At 49.4% G+C, this 21,157-nt stretch overlaps 1 protein-coding gene across 1 annotated transcript; it reads right to left on the reverse strand.

The window, feature by feature from the left end:
• Nucleotides 1–4,792: 4,792 nt before the first annotated feature.
• On the reverse strand, nt 4,793–20,561 carry LOC103774214 (DEP domain-containing mTOR-interacting protein-like). Its single transcript, XM_008941602.1, has 9 exons — nt 20,476–20,561; nt 14,046–14,224; nt 10,451–10,574; nt 9,096–9,274; nt 8,287–8,472; nt 7,771–7,911; nt 7,377–7,447; nt 6,152–6,256; nt 4,793–4,993 (listed from the first exon to the last, which is right to left on the reverse strand). The coding sequence occupies exons 1-9, from the start codon at nt 20,559–20,561 to the stop codon at nt 4,868–4,870; spliced, it is 1,197 nt and encodes a 398-aa protein (XP_008939850.1). The 3' UTR covers nt 4,793–4,867.
• Nucleotides 20,562–21,157: the final 596 nt, after the last annotated feature.

The following is a 21,157-nucleotide window of genomic DNA, read 5'->3' on the forward strand; positions in this document are numbered from 1 at the left end:
CACATTTCAGCCTTCTGGCAGAACCAGACCAGGCACAAGTTCCTCCACTGCCAGCCACGGTGACGTTTCGCTTCCCTTCATTTTGATGGACAGGTATTTAGAAGCTCCTGGCAAATGCCTTTTTCCCCTTCAAATACGTCAGCTTTTTAGCAATTTCAAGGGAAAATAAAGAGGCACGTGAGTGACCCCCAGCCATGATCTCCTGGGGTTTAAATCGGTCCTGAACGGCTGTAAGGATGAAGGGGAAGATATGCAAGTTCTAACAGGGAGATGTTAACCACCCTGCTGAGCCTGGGAAGCTGTTTTATTTCTGATTGAAGATCAGGTTCTACAGAACAACTGCGCTGTAACTGAAGCCCTTTAACCATGAGGAACACTTGCTGCTTTTTTTTTTTTTAATATCCCAGCTAATAAAATGAAGTCGTTGCTTATAAAAACCAGCAAACATCTCACAGGTGGGTTTCAGGAATCTCGCTGTCACCTCAAGGAAAGCAAAGCCTGCCCTGGCTGCAGAGGAACCTGTGCCAAACAACAGCGAGGAGCCAGCATTTCAAAAAACTCCCCTTTTTTTTGGGAAAAAAAGCTCATTTCTGCCATTTTGCAGTACTTGGTTTCTCTGCAGCTTTCCCCGTGCCTCTGCCACAAACGGGGTGCTGGGCACCCTCCTCCTATCTCAGAGGCAAACCCATCACTATTTTATCTCCAACTTCCAGCTTCCTCCCTGTAAAGCAGGAATAACAAACCCACCTTCTTGAAGTGGTGGAAGATACACAGCTGGAGGAATTCTCTCTTCCCCACCCTGCAGAGCTCCCTCTCCACAAGTCACCTGCTGGACCCCAAGCCTCCACTCTGGATCTCTTTGGTCTCTTCCATTCATTTCTACCCTCCAAGCACCACCACCCAGCCAGGCTGCCCCTAGGATGGAGGGGACCACGGTGACATCAGCCTGCTGGCGGGCAGGGAACCTCTGGCATGTTGATGCCTCTCTCCCGTTACTCACCCAAGGGTGGAAATTGGAGACAGCCACCCGTTGCGCCTGTGGAAATCGGAGACAGCAACACGTGGAGCATGTGTTCTGGAAAATGGGTGTGGGGGACACACACCACTTCCCACTTGCCCCAGTTATGTGCTCAGAGGAGAGCTGGAGGTTAAAGCAGTCAGAGATCCCCTTATTTGTACAGGGAATTTTAAAAGTAGTCACTTTAATTAAAAAAAAAAATTTAAAAGAGCAAAAAAATAGGGAAAAAAAATCCCTGCCACATATTTAAATCAGCACAACTAGAAGTGAGGTTTGGAGGCACTGTGAATTATTTCCATCCTCCACAGCTGCAGTCTGGGGACATTCCCTCCTCCCTGAGGGCATCAGCATCTCTGCACAGAAGCACTGGCAGAAGCAATGTCACCTCATGGCCCACTCCCTGCCAGGGACAGAAGGGACCAACAACCTGCCCACAGTAGCCAGCTCCATGGAGTAAATCAGTCCCATGCTCCCTGAGAGCTTTGCTAGCTAAAGGACCCAAAACAGACTGAAAAAAGAAAGACAAAAATCCCATTCATCAATCCCTTTCTGTTCTCTCCTGGAAATTTCCAATGTTTTAATTTCACCATTGAAAACAATTCAAAGTCTCATTTCTCCCAGCACCAGTCTCAAAAAAGTCAGGCACAAGTTTCACTTTTAGGCTGAGCTTTTGCCCAGCTCAGGCTTAGGGACATCAGCTTGATGCAGACCCACAGCACACCTCCAGCTGGGAAAAACCCACCCAGACCACTTTCCAAGACCAACCCTTCCAAGGACTGTCCTCTCAGGTGGCAATTTCCCACTGGTTTCATACTACTAACCACAAAATAAAAGAGAAACAGCCCAAATCATCAAACTAAGCACATATTTCACAGCCATCACTCCAAAAAAATTGCTGAAGCAGTCCTGGCAATATTCAGACCTGACCTGCAGCAAAGGTGAGTCTTGAAGCTACGTCACCATGAGAGGATGAGACCTTCCACCCCCGGGCAGCATCGGCAGCACTGCCCCAGCTCCAAGTTTCCCGGAGTGCAAAACCCCTGCAGAAGTTCCTTGCTCCTCTGATACCTCCCCCAGCTCTTCAGCATCCCTGTGAACCCCAAGGGGGGGATGAAGCACAGACCTTTGGAGCGCCGTGACCTTCCCTGGAGTCAGCAGGAGGGGTGAGGAATCCAGCTACGTCCTTCAGCTGGGGGAGAAGCAGCCCTGGCGCCTCGTCCGCTCCTCGGCGTGATGAGAGATTTCGATTCCCAGACGTCAGGAGGGATAAGGAAGGGGAGGGAGAGCAGGGGGAGGGGGACGGTGACTCCCCCACCTCCCCCTCAGCACGCAGCACGGAGCCTGGCTTGGCCCCTACAGCAGCTAAACGCAGCCTGCGTGGAAAGCAAGAGGCTGCTTCTACAAAAAAACCCCAGGAAAATACTAAATAAACACTAAATAGCTACTAACTAAACACTAAATAGATGTCTAGGAAGCTGCACGCTGATTTCCTCGAGCACAGCAACAAGTGGTGACTCCCCCCCTCTGTCAGACTCCCAGGGATGAAGTCAGCCCAGCCCCACTCACACCCCGTGGAGGATTTTTGGGAGCTGGGTGTTTGCACTGAATGCAAATTGCATTGTATTTATTGAAGGGAATTAAGCACATCTGTAAGTCTGGAAAGGCCAGAGGCTGAATCATGAACTGGAACTTGCTGGGGCTGCAAAGCTCCCAGCTGTGGGCTCCAGCCCTGACCTCCAGCAGCATGTGGTCCCCAGCCCCAGGAGCCGCCCAGCTCCACGCCAACACTTCTTCAGGAAGAGCTTTTTTTGGCCTTGTTGACCGTGGCCCTTCTCATTATAAACAGAGGGCAGGTTTTCAGCTGCATCTCTGAGGACTGTCAGCATCACTCTCCCATTGCAAGGGAGCAAGCTGCAAGACTCTTGCAATTGTCATTCTATAGGAAACAGGCACCTTTGAAAATGTTAACTCAGAGAGCAAAAAACCCAAAAAAACAAAATAAATCCATAGTTTTAAAATATTTATGCACCCTAAAGAAATATTTGGTAACTCATTGCCACTTTGTTTTATAAGCAAGTGTTTAAAAGCATCATATTATACAATGGATAACACCAAAAGGAATCCCTGACATCTTAAGATAAAACATGGAGCATTTGGTAGAGAGAGAGAGTTGTCACTGCCCTGTGTGTAAATACCCCAGATCACCACTTCTGCAGTTCCTCCAGGATTTCAGTGGTTGCTCAGATTTGCTACAGTTTACTACTTTTAAACTAGGAGGAGGTGAAAAAGGAATGAGCCCAGATCTCCTCCACTTCACTTTCAGGGAATTCACACCCAGAGTTAAAATTCAGGTTCTGTTCTCACCAGAAAACTCTGTTCAGGTTGCCCTGAACACACACATCGTTCTGTTTATGAGCCCAAAAACTCTGTGAGCTCCTGGCTTTCACCCCAGTTCAAGCCCAACACTCTGGGTTAAACCTTGGGGCCACCACAGACACCCAAGCCCCCCTCAAAGCAGAACTCACAAAGCCACAAGGCAGAGGGATGCTGCTTTGCCTGAGCACTGAAGGGCTGGAAACAACAACTGTGGATGGATTGAGAGATGCCTGAGACGATTGTCTGGTTTCACTTAAGGGTTGGAAGGACCCCAGTGGATTATCAATGCAAACATCTCTCTTGGACCACGTTCCAGGAATTTTGTGCTCTGAGTAGTCCTCCTACCTCTGCACCAGCCCTGGGGGAGCACAGATCCCTTCACAGCAAGGGAAAAAAGGCAGCCAGCAGGACTGCAACACCTAATACACAGCTGACATCAGACTTCCCACAAAAGTCATCTCCCTCCTGAACATAAACCCAGCACAGCACCGCAGGGTGTCACAAGGAGGATGCTCTGTGAACTGGAAAGCAAGAAATCTCCCCAGTTTCTTGTTACTACCTGTTAGTCTAGGTTTAGTTCACTGATATATTTAGTCAGCATATGATTACTCTGCATTGCCTGCAGAACTCATCCTGGGAGCAGCAGGGGCTGGATTTTGGTGGCTTTCCCTCATTTCTGTTCCCTCCCAGAGTGAGATTTGACCTATGACATGTTTCCTCTTGGGCAGACACTGTTTAGGGGCCTCTCCTTCCCCTCACTGCCTCCAACCTTGGTTGGTAGCAGCCTGTGATGCTCGGGACCCCTGCCTGGCTCCACCTCCTGGCTGAGGTGAAGCTGCTTAATGAATTTAAGCATTATTAAGGTTTGGGGCACAAAAAAAGCACAATAGTGGAAGTCTCACCTTGTCAAGAAAGGGCTGGGAAGAGCAGCCAGTCCTGGCTGTGAGCATGGCTAAGCCAAGGGAGTAGCAGGAGCCTCAGATTGTCTTTACTAGGAAGCATCCATCACTGTATTCATTTCCTTATTTTCTTGACAGTTGAGGGCATGGCTTATCAGGCCATCTGGGAAGCACACTGTGTCCTTGGTAGGCTGCACAGAGAACTCAGGGGAGCTCAGACGTGCTCACTTGCTTGGTCTTAAACTTCTTGCTGCTTACCAGCTTGCCCCACCTGCCCCACAGCTCGCCTGGGTGAGCAGCTTGCTCTAAGGCTTGGTTTCATGACGTGCTGAACTCTCTCCCTGGCACCAAAAAAGAGCTGCTCTGACCCTCACAGGATCAGGCAGAGGGAAATGATATTTCAAGAGCATCAAAATCTGAGACTTGTCCATGAGAATGTGTTTATTTTAATATAGATGGCAACGCCTGGCTAACATTTCACAGTGAATGGTCACCCTTGGTCCCTGCCCACAGTCCTCCCTTGCTCCATGGAGTGTCCTGCCTTCCAAAGAGCAGTGGGAGGAGGCTCCTCCTCTCATTCAATGGCTTCCATGACTTCCATCACGAGAGTTCTTGGTCCTGTCATGATGAGGCTGCTGATGGTCTGATAGTCCAGATGCAAAACGTACATGCCATTCACTGAGAAGACAAACTGGCACACCTGCAAGGAGAGGAAGGGGGGGACCTTCAGCTGATGTCTTCATGGCAGCTTCTGCCTGTGACTGGCTAGAGCCAAAGGTTGCAATGCCAATAACCTGCTACAAAACCCTGCAAACCCTAAAGCATTATCACTCCCTAAGCTACACGAATAATCACTGTGCTACAGTCACCGTATCATAAAAAAGGGACCAAAGGGGTTTAGACTGTGAATTAACAGAGAAGGAGGGAAAAAAAAAAGACTCATTTCTGAGCAGTGGTTCATTTCACAGATGGAAATGAGGCACAATATTAACATCTAGTGATTTTGTAGCAGATGAGATTAGGTAAAGAGGAATTAACTGGGCTCTTGAGTAAATGAAACAAATTCATCCGTCCCCTTCCAACCCTGCCTGAAGCAAACAAGGAGTCACACTCTGCCTCTGATGAATCCCATTATTTCAGATCTCCACGTGACTATCAGTGTGTAGAAATCACTCCCTCACTGCTGGGGTTTTTATAGGGAATTGTGAACCTCAGCATTTCTTTCATTCCACCTAAAACTCTGCAGAAAAACTCCATCTATGCCTGGGTCTAAAATGTGTTTCAAGAACTCAGTTCTTTTCACCTGAGCTGGAAATACTGGAAGGTACTTGATAAACCAAATCAGCCTGAGGTTGTCGAGCTTTCAGGTGCATGGAAAATCATTCCATGCAGAACTACACTGTTAACAGCAGAGACAAACTGTGTTCTAGGTCAGGAGCTGTGAGAGCAGGGGACTCAGGACAGAGCTTTGCTCCTTCCCAGCTTCCCTGCGGTGATACACAGAGACTGGAGCTGAACTGGGAATCCTCTGCTTTGTTTTTAGCAGCTCAAAAGGTTTTGACAGCTCCAAAATCTGCCACAGGGATGTCTTAGTATTGACTTTTTGCAGTTTCAGCTGCCCACAGCCCTGTGCTGCCCTGGCCAAAGGGAAATCTGCTGCCACTCAGCCCTGCTGTGCTTTGCCTGCCCAGAGCATCCTTCCCTGCACCTCTCCCAGCACCAGAGCTCCACGTGCCAACCCCATCAGACTCATCTCCACCACAGGAGGTGAGGTTATCACGGAGGATGTGTTCAGGCCAAAAAGCTCCAGTGGGACAAAAGTCCTTCCCCCTGTTAAGTCACCATGAGCAGGAAGTACCTTCATCCCTGCAGCAGCAGCAGGTCCTCCTGGGTCCACTGCCTGGATGTGGCAAGGTCTTCCTCCTCGGACCACAAACCCCCAGCCCACTGCATCCCCCACAATCTGCCAGCAGAACAAAAGGGGTTTATAAACCAAGGGATGGGCTGGCTGGAGGAGATGTAGCAGTTCCTAGGGAGATGGAGAGCTCTGCTCATGACCCTAAGCTGCCAGGGGTGGGGGAGAAAGGGCTGTGCACCAAGTGAGATGCAGAACCACAGACTAATGGCTCTCTGTGAAGCTGCTTCCTGATGAATATTCCCTGTCAACAAGTGAGGAAGAGCAAAGCACAGGCTGCATGAAGTCAGAGTGCAAAGCATGCACTGAGAACACGTCAAGAACATTTCCAGAGCACGTGCAGGGGGCCTTTTCCTTGGCACAGGAGAGCAGTTCCAGGGTGGAAGTAGCCACTCTTCCTTTTTCCCACTCTGATCTCAGTCTGTCAGAGCAGTTTGCTGTCATGCTGTGGCCATCTGATGTGACTAAAAGAGAAAAGTATTCCCAAAGGACTTTGCACATTACCCATATAAATAAATAACAGCAACTGCACGGCTCAGCAGAAGGAAATGAGCCATGAAAGGCCCAGGCTGGCAGAGTTGAAGGGCAGGGCAAGAGCATTCAGGAGGAGAATGAACAGCACGTCCTCATACGTGCCACACTAATCACCAGCTTGATTTTCTTCTCCTCCTTCCCACCAATTACAAGCACGAGAGGATCTGCAGGGCAGGACTTGCAACATTCACACCCAGCACCCACCAGCCCAGCCTTGACCTGTCCTACAGCTTCAGGAACAACTAGGAAAGCACCAGCCCAAGACTCGGGTTGGCTGCAGCATCCTGGAGGTTTTGCAGCGTGGTTATTTGGTCATCTGGCACAAGACTTGGCTGATTCCACAGTATGGAGCTGGATGAGCCATAAATGGGAATTTTTCTATCCAGGAAAAACTCTGCCCTGCTCTACCTCATCAACAAACATTCAACTAGAGCAGAGGCTGCACATTTTCACCCCCAAGAACATCTGCAGGCGTTGGCCCACTGAGATTCACCAAGGAAGAGCCACGATGATGTGACATGCAATCAAAGCTTCAACACACAGAGGTCAAGACAGATGGACAGACAGCTATCAAAGAGCAGTTGGAGAGGGCAGGAGTGTTGGGTGAGCAGTTCCACTCCCTGGGGTCACTTACAGTCAATGTTTTCTTGATGTAGGGGGCCCCCGGGGACAGGAGCTCCTCGGTGGTGACAGGTCTCTTTAGCACTAGAGCAGAAGGTGACAGATCCTATCAGAATCAAGGCTTTCCTACAGTTAAGCACACAACCAGGCAGCCCAGGGATTACCACGGGCTGGAGAACAGATGTTAGAACCAGCCACAGTTAGTGCACACAGAAACCTTTGCGTTCAGGCTTCTCAGAACACTTCCACAGCTTTTCAAATCAAGCCTCAGAGGTGAGGTTGACCCTCTCCTCTTGCAAGTCACCGAGGTGACAGTGGGTGGGTTTGGACCCGAGGCTGGAGCTAGCCCATGCCCTGAAGGAACAGAGGAATCCTGAGCAGTGAGAGGGCAATGCAGAAGCCCAGACCTGATTTGGGGTTGCACTCGGCCACAGGAGGGAACGCCAGCGCAGGAGTGGTGCTGAAGTAGGGGCTGGAGTTTCCAGCAAGGGAAGTGATGCTGCTCCTCCGGACTGCAGAGACAATTTTGATCTCCTTGTTGGTCTGGACTGAAAGAGGCAGAAAGGAGAATTACCCAAGGAAGAAGAGATGAGTTCAAAATAACAAACTCCCCCCAGCAGCCTGATCCACGGCTGAAAGGTGAGTGTGCCCTGAAAATAGCATCTGAGCTCAGAAAGAACAAAACCACCTTCGAGGAAAGATCAAGAGCTGAGTTGATGGAGAGTGGTGTTGTTTTCCTGGGCTGGGTTGCTGTGACAGAGACTGCCCCTGAGGCATGAAATCCACCACAAACCAGCAGGATGGGTGGGCACTTCATAGGAGGAACACCCAACTCTCTGCTGGAGCAACACCCTCAGCTCTGGGGGGACTCTGCTGATGTCCCCCTGGCTTTCACAGCCCTCCCCAAACACACCCTCAATTACCAGAGAGGAAGCTGGTGTTGCCTGGCTCTGGGTTGAGCTTGCGAAGACAGAAGGGGCTGTCTGGGCTCTCAGAGAGGGCACGAGAAGAGTTCTCGTTGAGCAGCTCCGTGAGACGACGCCTGCGTCGAAAGTTGATCCAGAACTGGTAGAGGATGTCACTGTCAAAGAAGTGATGCCTGTTGGAGACTGGGAGAGAACAGGGGTGGAGGGAGAGGCTGAGGGGGTGTGAAAAACACCTAACAAATCTCCTGAGAGACCCAGAGGAAGTGGTTTTAATGTCCTTATGTTCTCCTGCAGGTTTTTTCTGCCTGTTTGAGAGCGCTACCTGCAGGGAAGGAGCAGCTGCAGAGCCACCTCCCGGAGAGATGCCATCCCCAGGGGCACACCACTGAGTCACAGCCCTCCCTGCCCCATCCCGAGGCAATCAGAGGTCCCCCTGCCTTCTGGATTGAAGGTTTCATTCCTGCAGATGGTTTTGATCCCCAGCCAAGCAGAGCTCAACATTACATCCCCACCAGCCAGCCCTCCAAACCCAGGGGTGGATCCCAATCCTGCGGGCAGAGGCTTTGAAGAACTGAAGAGCAGTAGCTCAGATTTCAGCTCAGAGCCTTTGGGGGTGGTGGAAGACTGCTCTGATTTCAAAGGTCACCACTCCAAACATAGAACTGAAAGGCCCCGTTGCCATCTCCAAGCGGGCACTTGACCAGCACTTGTTGCGTGGCATGAATGGGGGTTTGTTCCTCGCCCAACCCTGACCACCAGGCTCATCTCCTGCTCTCCAGCCCAGCTCCAGCCAGAGCCTCCCTCACCGTGCTGGATGATGCCATGCTCCAGCAGTGCCCTGCCCAGCTCCACGGCTTCTTTTCTGTTCTCTGCTTCTCCCTCCTGAATGAGCCAGTCGATCATCTCGCAGCCCAGGAAAGTCCTCTGGTACTTCACCGAGTTCTCCTCCCTCACCTTCAGGATGGACTCTTCCACGCTCACCAGCCTGGCACAGAGGTGGGACAAGGCTCCTGTGATGCTGTGCAGCCCTGAGGTCCCGGGCAGGACCTGCAGCCAGGGGAAGGGAGGCCAAGAGAAGGGGGCAAAGCATCACAGCCAAAATATTGCTGCCTGGGAGCAACGGGCAGGGAGGGAGGAAGGCAGAGCTGCAGTTTGGTAGATCTTCATCACGGCTGAGGAAGCAGCTGCAGCAAAACCAGCTCAGCTAAAGGCCAGAGGGGAAAGCCAAGCAAGCAACAAATGGCAAGAGTCCAAATGGCTGGAGAAGGTGCCTTGCAGGAAATCCAGGTTCAGCTGGCAGCACATGAGAGAGCTAAATCCAGTGTCTCCACGAGAGGGTGCAGCTGGCTCAGGCATGAGATGTGCAGGATGCCTCTCCCTGGTCTCCCATGGCCACCACCGCCCAGCAAAAGCCAAGTCCAGGGGTTGCACATCTGCCCGAGGGTCATGGAGACAGCTGGAATCACCACCCGCCCGGCCGAGGGACCTCTCCCTCAAGGGAGTGAGGGACAAGTCTTCTCCCAGTTTGTCAATCTGATGGTCAGGGTTTGGGGATGGAGAAGCTGGGAAGAGGCTGTTAAAGGAATAGAGACCCAGAGGGTGGTGGGACCCAGTCTAACAAAAGGACTCGTGAGGTATCTGGGAGGATGGCACAGATTTAGTACCAGAAATAATCAACCCAGAGAGAAATAAACACTTGGAGGGGGAAGGAGTTTTCTTTACTGTCTGAGAATTACTTTTTCCATTCCAAATTTTGCAAACAGCTGAGTGTGGGGCAGGGCTCCAGGCCCCGTGAGGGTCCTGAAGATCCCACACCCTGCTGCTTTCGGGGGGATTTAAGTCCTCCCAGTGCTGGCAGAAGCAGCTCTCCTAGGGAGGCTGGGAACAACCACTGGCCTTGCCCATCTGAGGAGCACTCAGACTGCAGACTGGACCCAGAACTTGCACTTAGGTTGGAGCCTTTGAAAGCATCCAAGAGCTCACAGCACAGCTCCTGTCCTTGTCCCAAAGAAGACCTGCAGCTATGACAGGGCTCAGGAAGCTCCATTCCCCAAGGGAACAGCAACAGGGTAGAGAGGAGGAAGAGATGAGCTGTAGCCATGGCTCCTGGGTGTAGAGCATCATCAGATCACACTCCTAACAGGGGGGAGGACTCACATACTTCTCATAAAGGCTCTGTCCTCTCATGAAGACCTTCACGTCCTTACTGAGCGGGAAGGTCCCGTCGTCCTTGCGGAAGCGGTAGAGCAGCTTGGCATCCTTGTAGTCCGAGTGCTCATCACAGACTGGAAGGGGTTCAGAGCAAGGACATCAGTGCTGGGGGCGGCTGGCAGTCCACAAGGGACAGGCTCAGCAGGTTAAAAGCTTTGGGAGCTGTGTGAAACCTCCCCCCCCGACCCCCCATGCCAATCATACCACGGAGCAATCGGCAACCAAACCTTCGGTCCTCAAATTGGGTCATAGAATAGAATCATGGAATCACTATGGTTGGAATGGACCTTCAGGATCATCAAGACCTTCCTCCTAACATCTCCCTAACCACTAGATCATAGCCTCAAGTGCTACATCTACTCATTTTTTTAACCCCTCCAGGGGTGGTGACTCCACCACCTCCTTGGGCAGCCCGTTCCAGTGTCACACCACTCTCTCAGGGAAGAAATTCTTCCTAAAGGAAGGTCCTTATGAATGTCTGCAGCCCATGCTGGTGGGAGAGGTCAGTCCCACTGAGCAGACCTTGGAAAGCTTGAGTTTGAGTCTACATTTTCATCTAGATGCTAAAATATTCATTAGAGTCAACTGGAAAGTTTTTTTGCTTTAGGTTTGGGCTTTTTATTGGGTTTTGGTTTGGTTTTGTCTGGCTTATTATTAAATTTAAATGTTGATGTTTTGGTTTGGACTAAAGAAAACAAACAGAATTGTCTCAACCTGCTTTTTTCTTTAGAAGACACTGCCACATGTAAGTAGATTTGGAGGAGAGGAGGAGGAAAACCCACACTGCATCCAAAAACCCCATAAAAATCACCTCTGTCCCTGACAAAAATACCTGCAAGCTGAAACATATGCAACCAACTTTTCCAACCTTGCCTTGTTGATTTGCAGGGGCAAAACTGACCCCAAGAGAGAAATTCTTCAAAGCTAGCTGCAAAAACTGTAGGAATAGCTTCAGTTTTATCTTGGGGATGAGCACACAACCTGTACCTGCAGGGCTGTTAAGTGCACGCCACATTTAGCAGGTAAATATTTGGGATATTTCGAGATAAACTTGTCTGCAACAGATTCCTAAGCCACAAGTCAAAAGAAAAAGCAAGCAACCAAAGTAAACCACAACAACCTCCCCCAGATCAGCTCAAAAATCACAGTCCAGCTTTTTAAACACTCAGGTTGCCTTTCTTTTGGTCTATCCATCTGAAGCAAGGAGGAGAAACTTTAGCAGTAAGAAAAGAAAAAAAAAAATCAAAAACCAGCAAAAAAAAAGCGCATAAGGAATAAGCACAGAAAAGAAAATTAGTCAAAGAGGGGGAAAAAATCCAAAACACAAATATTTCCTCAGTAAAATAACTTAATCCCGTAGAAGGAGATTCAAAAGATGCAAGATATTTCTTGTGAAAATTTTAATACTTGATTTTTTACTTATTTTTAATACTCTGAGCAGACTGGCAAAACTTCATTCCCCTTCTGGTGAGCAGCAAAATACTAAAACCACTGTCAGATGCTGTGGAGTTCATCACTCCTTGGTGTGAAATCAGGACACCAAGGGCCATGACTCATTGAGCAAGAGGCCAGGTCGAGAAGGTTGTTTTCAGAGGTGAAAGTTTACACCTTAACTCCAAGGACCAACCATCCAGGTGCCATTGCAGGGAGGAATTGAACATAACCCTTCTGGCGAGCAGCAAAATACTAAAACCACTGTGGAGTTCATCACTCCTTGGTGTGAAATCAGGACACCAAGGGCCATGACTCATTGAGCAAGAGGCCAGGTCGAGAAGGTTGTTTTCAGAGGTGAAAGTTTACACCTTAACTCCAAGGAGCAACCATCCAGGTGCCATTGCAGGGAGGAATTGAACATAAAACCTCCCAGGATTGTGCCCATGGAAAACCAAAGCGTTTTTTGCTTTGTGAAGACCAATTTTGATGTATTTCAAGTAGGCAGTAGAATAACAGCTCGAACCATATCAGATCATTAGGCAGCCCAGACAATGATCTTCGTGAGATAATTATCATCTTGTGGATGCCAGCAGAGAAGAGGGCAAAGAGTTTAGACAGCCCATTGCAAAGCATTTAGAGTGCTGCTGTTAACAGCAGTTTCTGTAAGAGTAACAAAAATTATTGGTCACAAGGCAAGTGGGAAAGTCAACTCCTGTGTCCTGCCAGGAACTGCCACAGGAGCAGGAGGGACATGTCCACAATAAACAATCCAAACAGCCCCGGTACCCACTGCTGCACAGATTTCATTAGCTAATGGGTTTGTTTGAAACTGTTGGCTGGAGAGCTGGAAAAATAATCAGGTTTAAGTGTTAATGGTTAACTGAGGACTCGGTGCTTCTGCTCGACGCCTTTGTGATAAAGCACAGCAGCAGCTTGGTTTCATTCAAGGCAGCTCAAGGTAAAGGGCATGAATCCCAGCAAGGAGCAGATGGCAGCAGAGAGTGTTTGCATTGCAGAGGTTGCAGGCAGCTATTTCTGGACCCTGGAGAAGAGGGAGGATGAGAGGACTGGGTGTCGTATGGATGTCATCTGCTCCGGTCTCCTCAGCTCCATCCTTTAGTGACAAAGTCCCGCCCAGCTCCAGGGTACCACAGCTCGTGGCTTTGGAAGCAAGAGAGTTCAGCCAAGAGTCAGCAGCTCACAACCCTTCCCACCGAGGGCAGTGGTCACCCAGGCCTCTTTGAAAGTCCAAGGCTTTCATTCCCGGACCTAAAAATCACCCAAAGACAAGCAGCTCCTTCCTAATAGGAAGCGCTTGTGTCCAGTGTTGTCTCAGGACCAAGGGATGGACTTTGGGGATTGCTCCACAGCTCAGGGACAGGCACAGACACATCACCTGGGTTAATCCACAACTGCTGAAAGTTCCCAATCAGTTTTAAAAAGAACAAAGCCTGAGTACTAAGAGCTGGGCTTGAGACCAAGCTGCTTTTTTGCCCCCCAATTAAAATCTTATTTTTTTTTACCAGGTTCCATGGACGAGCCTTTGAAATGGCATCACACAGTTCCCAAGGCAATTCCTACAGGATTGCTTCACCCCAGTTTTACAGGTCCTGGATGACTTTTTGCCTCAAGTGGTGTTGACTCCACACCCCATCCACGTTCCATCACAGCACTGATGGGGAAACTGAGGAATAGGGGGTGTCATGGTAAAGAAAACCCAACCCTCCCTGCAGATGTGATATCATCCAGCTCCCACTTCTGCATGGCACAAATAGGAGCTAGACCATACCCACCCCTCACTGCCAATGGAATAGCTGGAGGGCAAAACAGGTCAGGTGCTACTCAACTTGCTTTCCAGTAAGAGCCTCTTCAGATGCTGTTTTACCAGCGTGGAGCCCAAGTCCCTTTTCTGTAGGGCAGGGAACTGGCACATCCCCCACAGCAATGCAGCTTCACACAGCCCCAACCCCACCCAGCATCACGCCTGCCCATCATCTCCCAGCTCCTCCAGGAGCCCTCACCCACAGGAGGGTCAGCAGGGACCTGGGACCTTCCACGCCCTGGGCTGAGGGACACACGTGGTGACCAGGGTAGCAGAGAAAGCCACCCACCATGATGGATGATGTAATGGTCCATCAGCTTCTGCATGAGGCGGATGCCTGTCTCTCTGTCTGGGGCCTCCTTGTGGTCGATCAGCCAGTCTGTGAGCTCCTTGGCCACGAAGCAGTTGGGGTAGGTGCGGAGGTGGTAACGTCTGTCCTTGATGAGCTTCCCATCGTGGAGACGAAGCCTGGAGAGAACAGCCACTGAGGGGAGCTGGTGCTGCAGGGGGATTTGGGTCTAATAGCCCCGTGTCTGCCCAGCCTGGTGAAACCAGGGATGATGTGGGACTTCTGGCAAGCAGCCAGTCACTTCTAAATTCAACCAAATCCACATCCCCTTCTGTCCTCCTCTCACTATGCAGGTTATGCAATTGTCATCACCCAACTTAGTCTGGACCACAGGTCTTTTTGTTCTAAATAAGCCTCTAAAAAATACACGGCAGCTAACTAGAGCTTGTGAAGAAAGGTCAAAACACAGGAAAAAAATAATAGCGCCCGTATTTGTCATCTTGGGGCAATTCTGTGTCTAGTTCTCCTTCCCCATAACCATGACAGCAGGAATAACAGCAGTAATGCAGCTGCCCCCAGGACAAGGTCTTAGTCACAGCTCAGGGTGGGAGCAGCAATGGGAGCACTCACTTCTTCTGTGGGTGTCCAAGAGGTGAGTGCCAGGTGGATCCCATGCCCAGCCCACTAAATCCACGGACCCACCAAAGCCCACCCACAGCGGGCAGCAAACCAGTGAGTGTCTGGTTCAAACTGGGATGGGGTTTCCCAGAAAACCCCCACATTGTGGCTAGTCCAATGGAAAGATAGATGTATAGGTGAAGGTTACTCAGGTGAGTATGGCTTTGACTTTTAAAAGGACCTTAACAACTGAGCAAGCCACGAGGCACAGAGAACTTCTGTGTGCAAGCCAAAACCAACCCAGCTTGGCAGGAGATCTGTCCAGGAGCCAAAGTTTTGCCCTGTAGCCCTGACTGTTCCCAGAATACTAACCCTGGAAAATGTGCAGTGCATGCAGCAGACTCAGAAGGGAGATGTTTAATTCATCTCTCCTCTGTCACCCCAGGATGTTTCTGGTTTGAAAATATTCATTTCAACTCCCAGATTTGCCCCTGGTCAGTGTATTTTACAAAGGTATTAATCACCACAGCATGCCTTTATTTAGTGCCTCGTGTTTTGTTCTTTTTGAAGAAGTTATTTGTACATCATATTGTGCTGAACAGTTTCAGGCACTGTATAAGAAGTTTTAAATATTAAAAAAATAATAATCTATCAGATAATCATGGATTAGCCAGTATTGTAGGATTTATAACTATTAGGGGATCAAAAGTCTTAAGATAAAAACATCTGTTGAAAGAAGATGTATTAATTGATTGGCGTGATTAATGCTCATTCTAGTAGGAGTCAAAATAACTCTCTACATTTTTAGACCTTCCAGGTGAGTGAGAAATTAAACCAAAGCTTCATGCAGAGCCAGCTCCTGGTCTTGCCTTTTATTGACCTCCCTCAAACGCCAAACTCCACAGGCAACATTTTACCCTCTTCACCTAGAAGATTCATCCCCACAAGCAATCCTTCTGCAGATGGATCTACCTGAAGGGAACAGTCCATCCCACAACAGACCTGCTATTTTGAGAGGTTTCAGCTTCTCCCTTTATTTCAGTCAGACCCAAGCAGCAGCAACAGCAGACAGAGGCTCCTGGCCCCAGCATCCCTCTGCCACGGGAGAAGACACAGGGACATTTTTTATATGCTTTTTTTCCTTAGTGATCAACAAGAAGGATGCCACTTGAGAGGCATGTTGGGTAGAGATAAGAAATGTTTAACCAAGAGTAGTTTTTTTGCTATCAAGAGTCTGCAGGAGTCTATAAAGACTAAGTATATATATATATACACATACACACACACACATCTTAAAATAGAATAAAAGGATACTTTGAGTTGGAAGGGACCTTTCAGGGTCATCTAGTCCAACCCCCTGCATGGGGCAGGGACATCTGCAGCTAACATCTGTTGTTAACAAACAACACTACTAAAATTTAGGATTTAAAAAGAAAAAATATTAAAAAGAAACAAAAGAAAAATTAAAAAGAAACAAAAATATGCTCCTTGTGAAACCATTCCTTGTGCTTCCAGATATAAAAACAAATAATTAAGAAAGGATGTGCAATACAATATTATGAGTTTTCTAGGTGCCAAATCCTACCCTGTGTTCATATTACTTCTTCAAAAGGGAAAAACTAGAAAGGAAAGCAGAATAACAGGAGGCTGAAGTGCCTGCTGGGACAGGAGAGTCGAGTCTTGTGCAACAGCCCTGGCTTGGCACTGCTGCTCTGCCCTCACGTGAGTTTGCTTTGGGTAGGCTGCACTGGGTAAGCAGATTGTTCCTTCCTCAAGGTCATTACAGACAAAAAAAAAATCAACCCCCAAACACAAACCTCTGGGGAATCCAGAGTTCAAGAGCCTCAGCTGTTGCAAACACAACTTCTCTGCTCTCATTTTCCCAGCAGCATTGTGGATGTCCTGGAGAGCAAGCCAAGGAGCTCCTCTCTTGATTCCTTCCGTGGAGCCACATGGAGAATTTCAGAGCCAAGCCTGAAGCAGGGGCTTGCACAGAAGCAAAGGGCTTTCTTCTACGAGAAAAGGTGCTGCTTTCACTGTGTGGAGGTTGCACGGCCAGAGTAACCCCTAAAACAACATCTGCCCTGCACCAAGGGCACACAAGTGCTGCATGGAGTGGGGTTATCTCCCCAGGGCTCTCTCCATCACCTCCCACCCACGTAAACAGACCTTGAGCATCTCAAATGCCAAGGTGGATCTCCCAAGGATATCAACCCCAGCTCAGATTCCCACAGAAGTTAAGTACAGCCAAACAGCCTTGGGAAGATGAGTCACCCAAAGGCTCTTTTCTGGTTTTATCTTTACAGGGGAAAAAAACAAACACTCAGAAACAAATCAAATAATCCCAATAAACAAACAAATATGTACAAAAACAAGATTTAAATCTCAAAAAGGAAGCCTGGCAAGCACGAGTCTACTTCCCAGTCCTCACTTTCCCCAGTGCTGGAAATTGAATAATGGGCTTTTTAAGGTCATTCTGATCACGAGGACTTGGCTTCTCAACAACGCTCACCTGGTGGCCACCACATCAAGCAGTGTCCCACGGTTCCTCCAGGAAGACATCCCCACTTCAGGAGATCCAAGTTCAACAGAGAACTGCCCAAGGTTTTTGGCCAAGAATACAATTTTTGGCATGTTCTTCTCTACCCTTTTAGCTGACCCAACTTTTCAGAGCATCAAAGTAGGAACACTTTATTTAACAGAGCCCCAGTTTATCTGAATAAAACACCCAATACCATTGAAAATTTTGAAATCACAACTTTGTTCTCTGTAGGAGAAAACCTTCCTTCTCCTCTCACTTTTCCTGCCCACGACATAAATTGACCAAGCATATTTTATGTCTCAAAGTGATTAATGAAACTTAACCCAGTTCTTGGAGACCAGCTGGTTCACCTGGCCATGAGGAATACCTAGAAGTGAATGCACAAGGGCTTGTCTGTACTTGAGAACCTCAAGATTACAGCAGGGTGTGAATTCAGAGCGTGGTAGCTGTTCCAGATAGTCTGTTCCAGAATATCTCTCTGCAGATAAGCCGTTTGTTGCAATTAGGAATGATTAATTGAGCCTCTCTTGCAGAATGCCACCCAGGAACACCCAACACCCAGCAGATCTAATGTGATTTTCACACAAGTTTAAGTCTGAAATGAAAAGACCAATAGCAGGAGATGTCAGGGATGAGCCTGAGACAGCAGCCCCCTCAAACCCAAGATAAAATCAGAGGGAATCATCTTCAAAGCTCCTCTTTCCCCTCCATGGAGCAGAAAGCAGCATCCCTGTGGGAGCAAAGGGGCCCTGGCAGACAGATCTCCTGAAGTGCAGTGTCCTCTCTCCCCCAATTCCATGAGGATCTGTCTTGTTCCCAGCCTTCCCCAGGAAGCATCCCCTCACTTCTGCAGCTATTTCTGGCTGGGAAACGCATCCTGACACTGAACAGACTCATCCCTCCAGCCAAACCAAACTCAAAGGGATTTGCAGACTTGCTGGGGAGCCAAAGCAGTGTGAAGGTGGAGGAGAGGTTTGTTTGGGTAAGTACAATAGCAGGGAGGCAGGGCAGGAACTGGGGAACAGGGAAAACAAACGTTTGAGGCTTTCTGTTATTTGCTGGTGGAGGCTGACAGAGTGAGGGCAGAGCACAAAGCTCCTGCCTCTGCCTCTATTCCCCACCTGGGGAAAGGCAGAGGAGCACAGCCTGGACATTTAGCCTCATCTGCTGTTGCCCAAGACCTCACCCAGCCTCTCTGCCTCAGTTTCCCCGTTGCTACCTATTGGACACTCAGGCCCCAGGAGGATTCATGTCACTAACTAACCTGCCAGGCTGTAAAATCCCCAAAATACACAAGAGGGACTTGAGCACTCAGTGTGCTCTGCTCTGCATCACTCAGTTCTGCTTTCAGCCAGGTGAGCTGCAGGGGAAAGAGGAACCCAACTGCAGGTTGGTGTCTACATCTTCACCCTCCTGCCTGGATTTCACACTCAATACTGGCCAGCAGCACATTCCAGTCTTTCTGCACTGGGAGGAGGCTCCTGCCCAGAACAAAGCACAAGGATGTGGTTTCTCTGTGCCAAGCCACCAGCAGAAGGACCCACCTTTCAGATTTTGGGAGCTCCCTATCCAAGAAACTCCAAGGGAATAAGGGGGAGGAAAAAAGGTGCCCAAAAAAGTCCATTTTTGGGGTTTTCTATTCAACATTATCCCAGCTGCACCGATGGAAAGCTAGTCCCTCCCTGCCCAAACTTTGCCTTCAGCATCTTTTTTAAAGGCTCAGGGGCACATCCACACTGCTGACAAGGAGTAAAGCTTCCAGATAAATGCTGGGAAGAAAAAAAAGAGTTGGTGTTCCCAGTTTTCAGGAGAGTTTAACATCTGGACTATGCCACAACCACCAAATGGTCCAAGATCTGACACACTCCTGGCAGGAGGAGGCCACATCCTTCCCCTTGCACACACACTGACCCATTTGAACATGTCTTGATTATTTCATTTTCTCTCTGAATACCTGACCCCTCCTCCAGCCCAGCCTACAGGACCTACTGGAAACCTCAGTCGCTCCAGAAGAGTAAAATATTGGAAATATAAATATGAATAATCCTGCCCTGCCCACGGGATGGAAAAAGTCATAATTTTATGTCTCTTGCACTGAGTTATTGAGGTGAGGCAAGTCACCCTCAGATCAGCTGCTGCTTTTCCCTGTAGGAAAGTGAAGCTCATTTTGAAAGCCTCGTTTACAATGTGCTCTGCAAACCCCTCAAAAGCAGAAAGGTTGATGCTTCACCTCTAACAGCAGCTCTCCCAGTCACTACCTAAGGAAAAAGTTTAATTTCTGGGGCTAGGACAGTAATATTTGTGAAAGATAATAGGCTGGAAATGCAGTTAAATGGTCATTTCATATTTTAAATCCAGCTACTTTGGACACTGGCTGTGTTTGCAAGTTGAGGCTTTAATCCTTAGCTGGAAATCATCAATTCTTCACAGAGCACAACCAATAACTTTAAGGTTAATGTGACTCACTGAGAACGGACACCACAGTGACATGGAGCTAATTTTAGGAATCTGATTCATTTGGGCTCAGGGCTTTTTTACATTATTCAAGTATATATTTCCTATTTTCCACCCGCATTTCCAAACAAACCAGAATGGCTCCAGAGACAAAGACACAAACTCTGCTTGAGAGCTAGAAAATCCTACAGGCGCCTGCTTAGAAGCAAGAGGGGTTCCAAGCCCAGGTAAACCAGGAACAGGTTTTCTCAGCCACACAGATTTTCTTGCACAGAAAGAGAAATTCTCTCTCTTCATAAAATAAAAACCTCCCACGTTGCTCCAGAACTGGGGTTACAAACCAGCAGGAGTTCCCCAAAGTGACTTTCCAGAGAGGGAAGATCTCACATGATGCTGTGCCAAACAATTCAGGTGCCTGACACCCGTGGGACAACCTCCTAGATCCCCCAAGGAGTCCCAATGCCCCCGAGGCTGGTGTTGCCCCCAGCCACCCACGGGCCAGGGACCTTGGGGACGCCACTCAGCGTGTCACCACGTCAGGCTCAGGGTTCAGGGAAGGATGCAAAGAGATTGGGAAAAAAAACCCTGTTGCCATCTGAACCCACCCTGACATTTGGAGATGCCCAGAGAGAAGCAGGATGAGGTGACATGGGCAAGGAGCTGCTTCTCCACTGCTTGGGTGGGTGAAGGAAGGCTCAGCAGATACTGGGGAGGAGGAGACCCAAGCACCTGAGGGGCAACCACCTGCTCATAAAGCCTCCTGTTGATGGTCTACAGCCCTACCCCAGCCTAGAGAAGGGTCCCATCACCTCCTACCTCAGCTGCTCTCCAGCAATCATCACCTCTGCCCTGTAGTGCTGCTCAGTGGCTTTCTTCTTCAGGCTGTTGCTCAGGCTCTCCATGCCAGGCTGGAGGTGCTGGGTGGTGGGAGATGTGCCGGGGACACCAGGGTCCCCTCAGAGCCCAGGGGATGTGGGTTGGGAAGATGCTGGTCTCCAGCCTGGCTGGCAAGCTGCAGGTAGGCAGCCTGGAGCTGCTGGCTCCAGCTCCCGGGCTCTCCTCGCTCTCCGGAGGCTCTGGAGGAGGAGCCTGCTGCAATCTGATCCCGGCTCTGCTGGTTTCTCACCCGCTCCTCTCCAGCCAAGAGCTGGGAAGGTGGCAGGTCTGGTTCCAGCAGGCTGGGGACAGTGTCCTTCCTGCTCGGGGGGTGTGGATCACAGACGGGGTTGGGTGGGAAGGGACCTTTCAAGGTCACCTAGTCCAACCCCCTGCAGGGACAGGGACATCCCCAGCTAGAGCAGGGTGCTCAGAGCCCCGGCCAACCTCCCCTGGGATGGTGCCAGGGATGGGGCAGTGACCACCTCTCTGGGCAGCCTGGGCCAGGGGCTCACCACCCTCAGTGTCAAAAATTCCTTCCTTCTCTCCAGTCTAAATCTCCCTCTTTTAGCCTAAAACCATCCTCCCTGGATTCCAGCAGGCTCCAGGCATACAGGGGCTG

This window comes from Merops nubicus, unplaced genomic scaffold, assembly GCF_000691845.1.
Source record: "Merops nubicus isolate BGI_N331 unplaced genomic scaffold, ASM69184v1 scaffold15535, whole genome shotgun sequence".
Taxonomy (NCBI): Eukaryota; Metazoa; Chordata; class Aves; order Coraciiformes; family Meropidae; genus Merops; species Merops nubicus.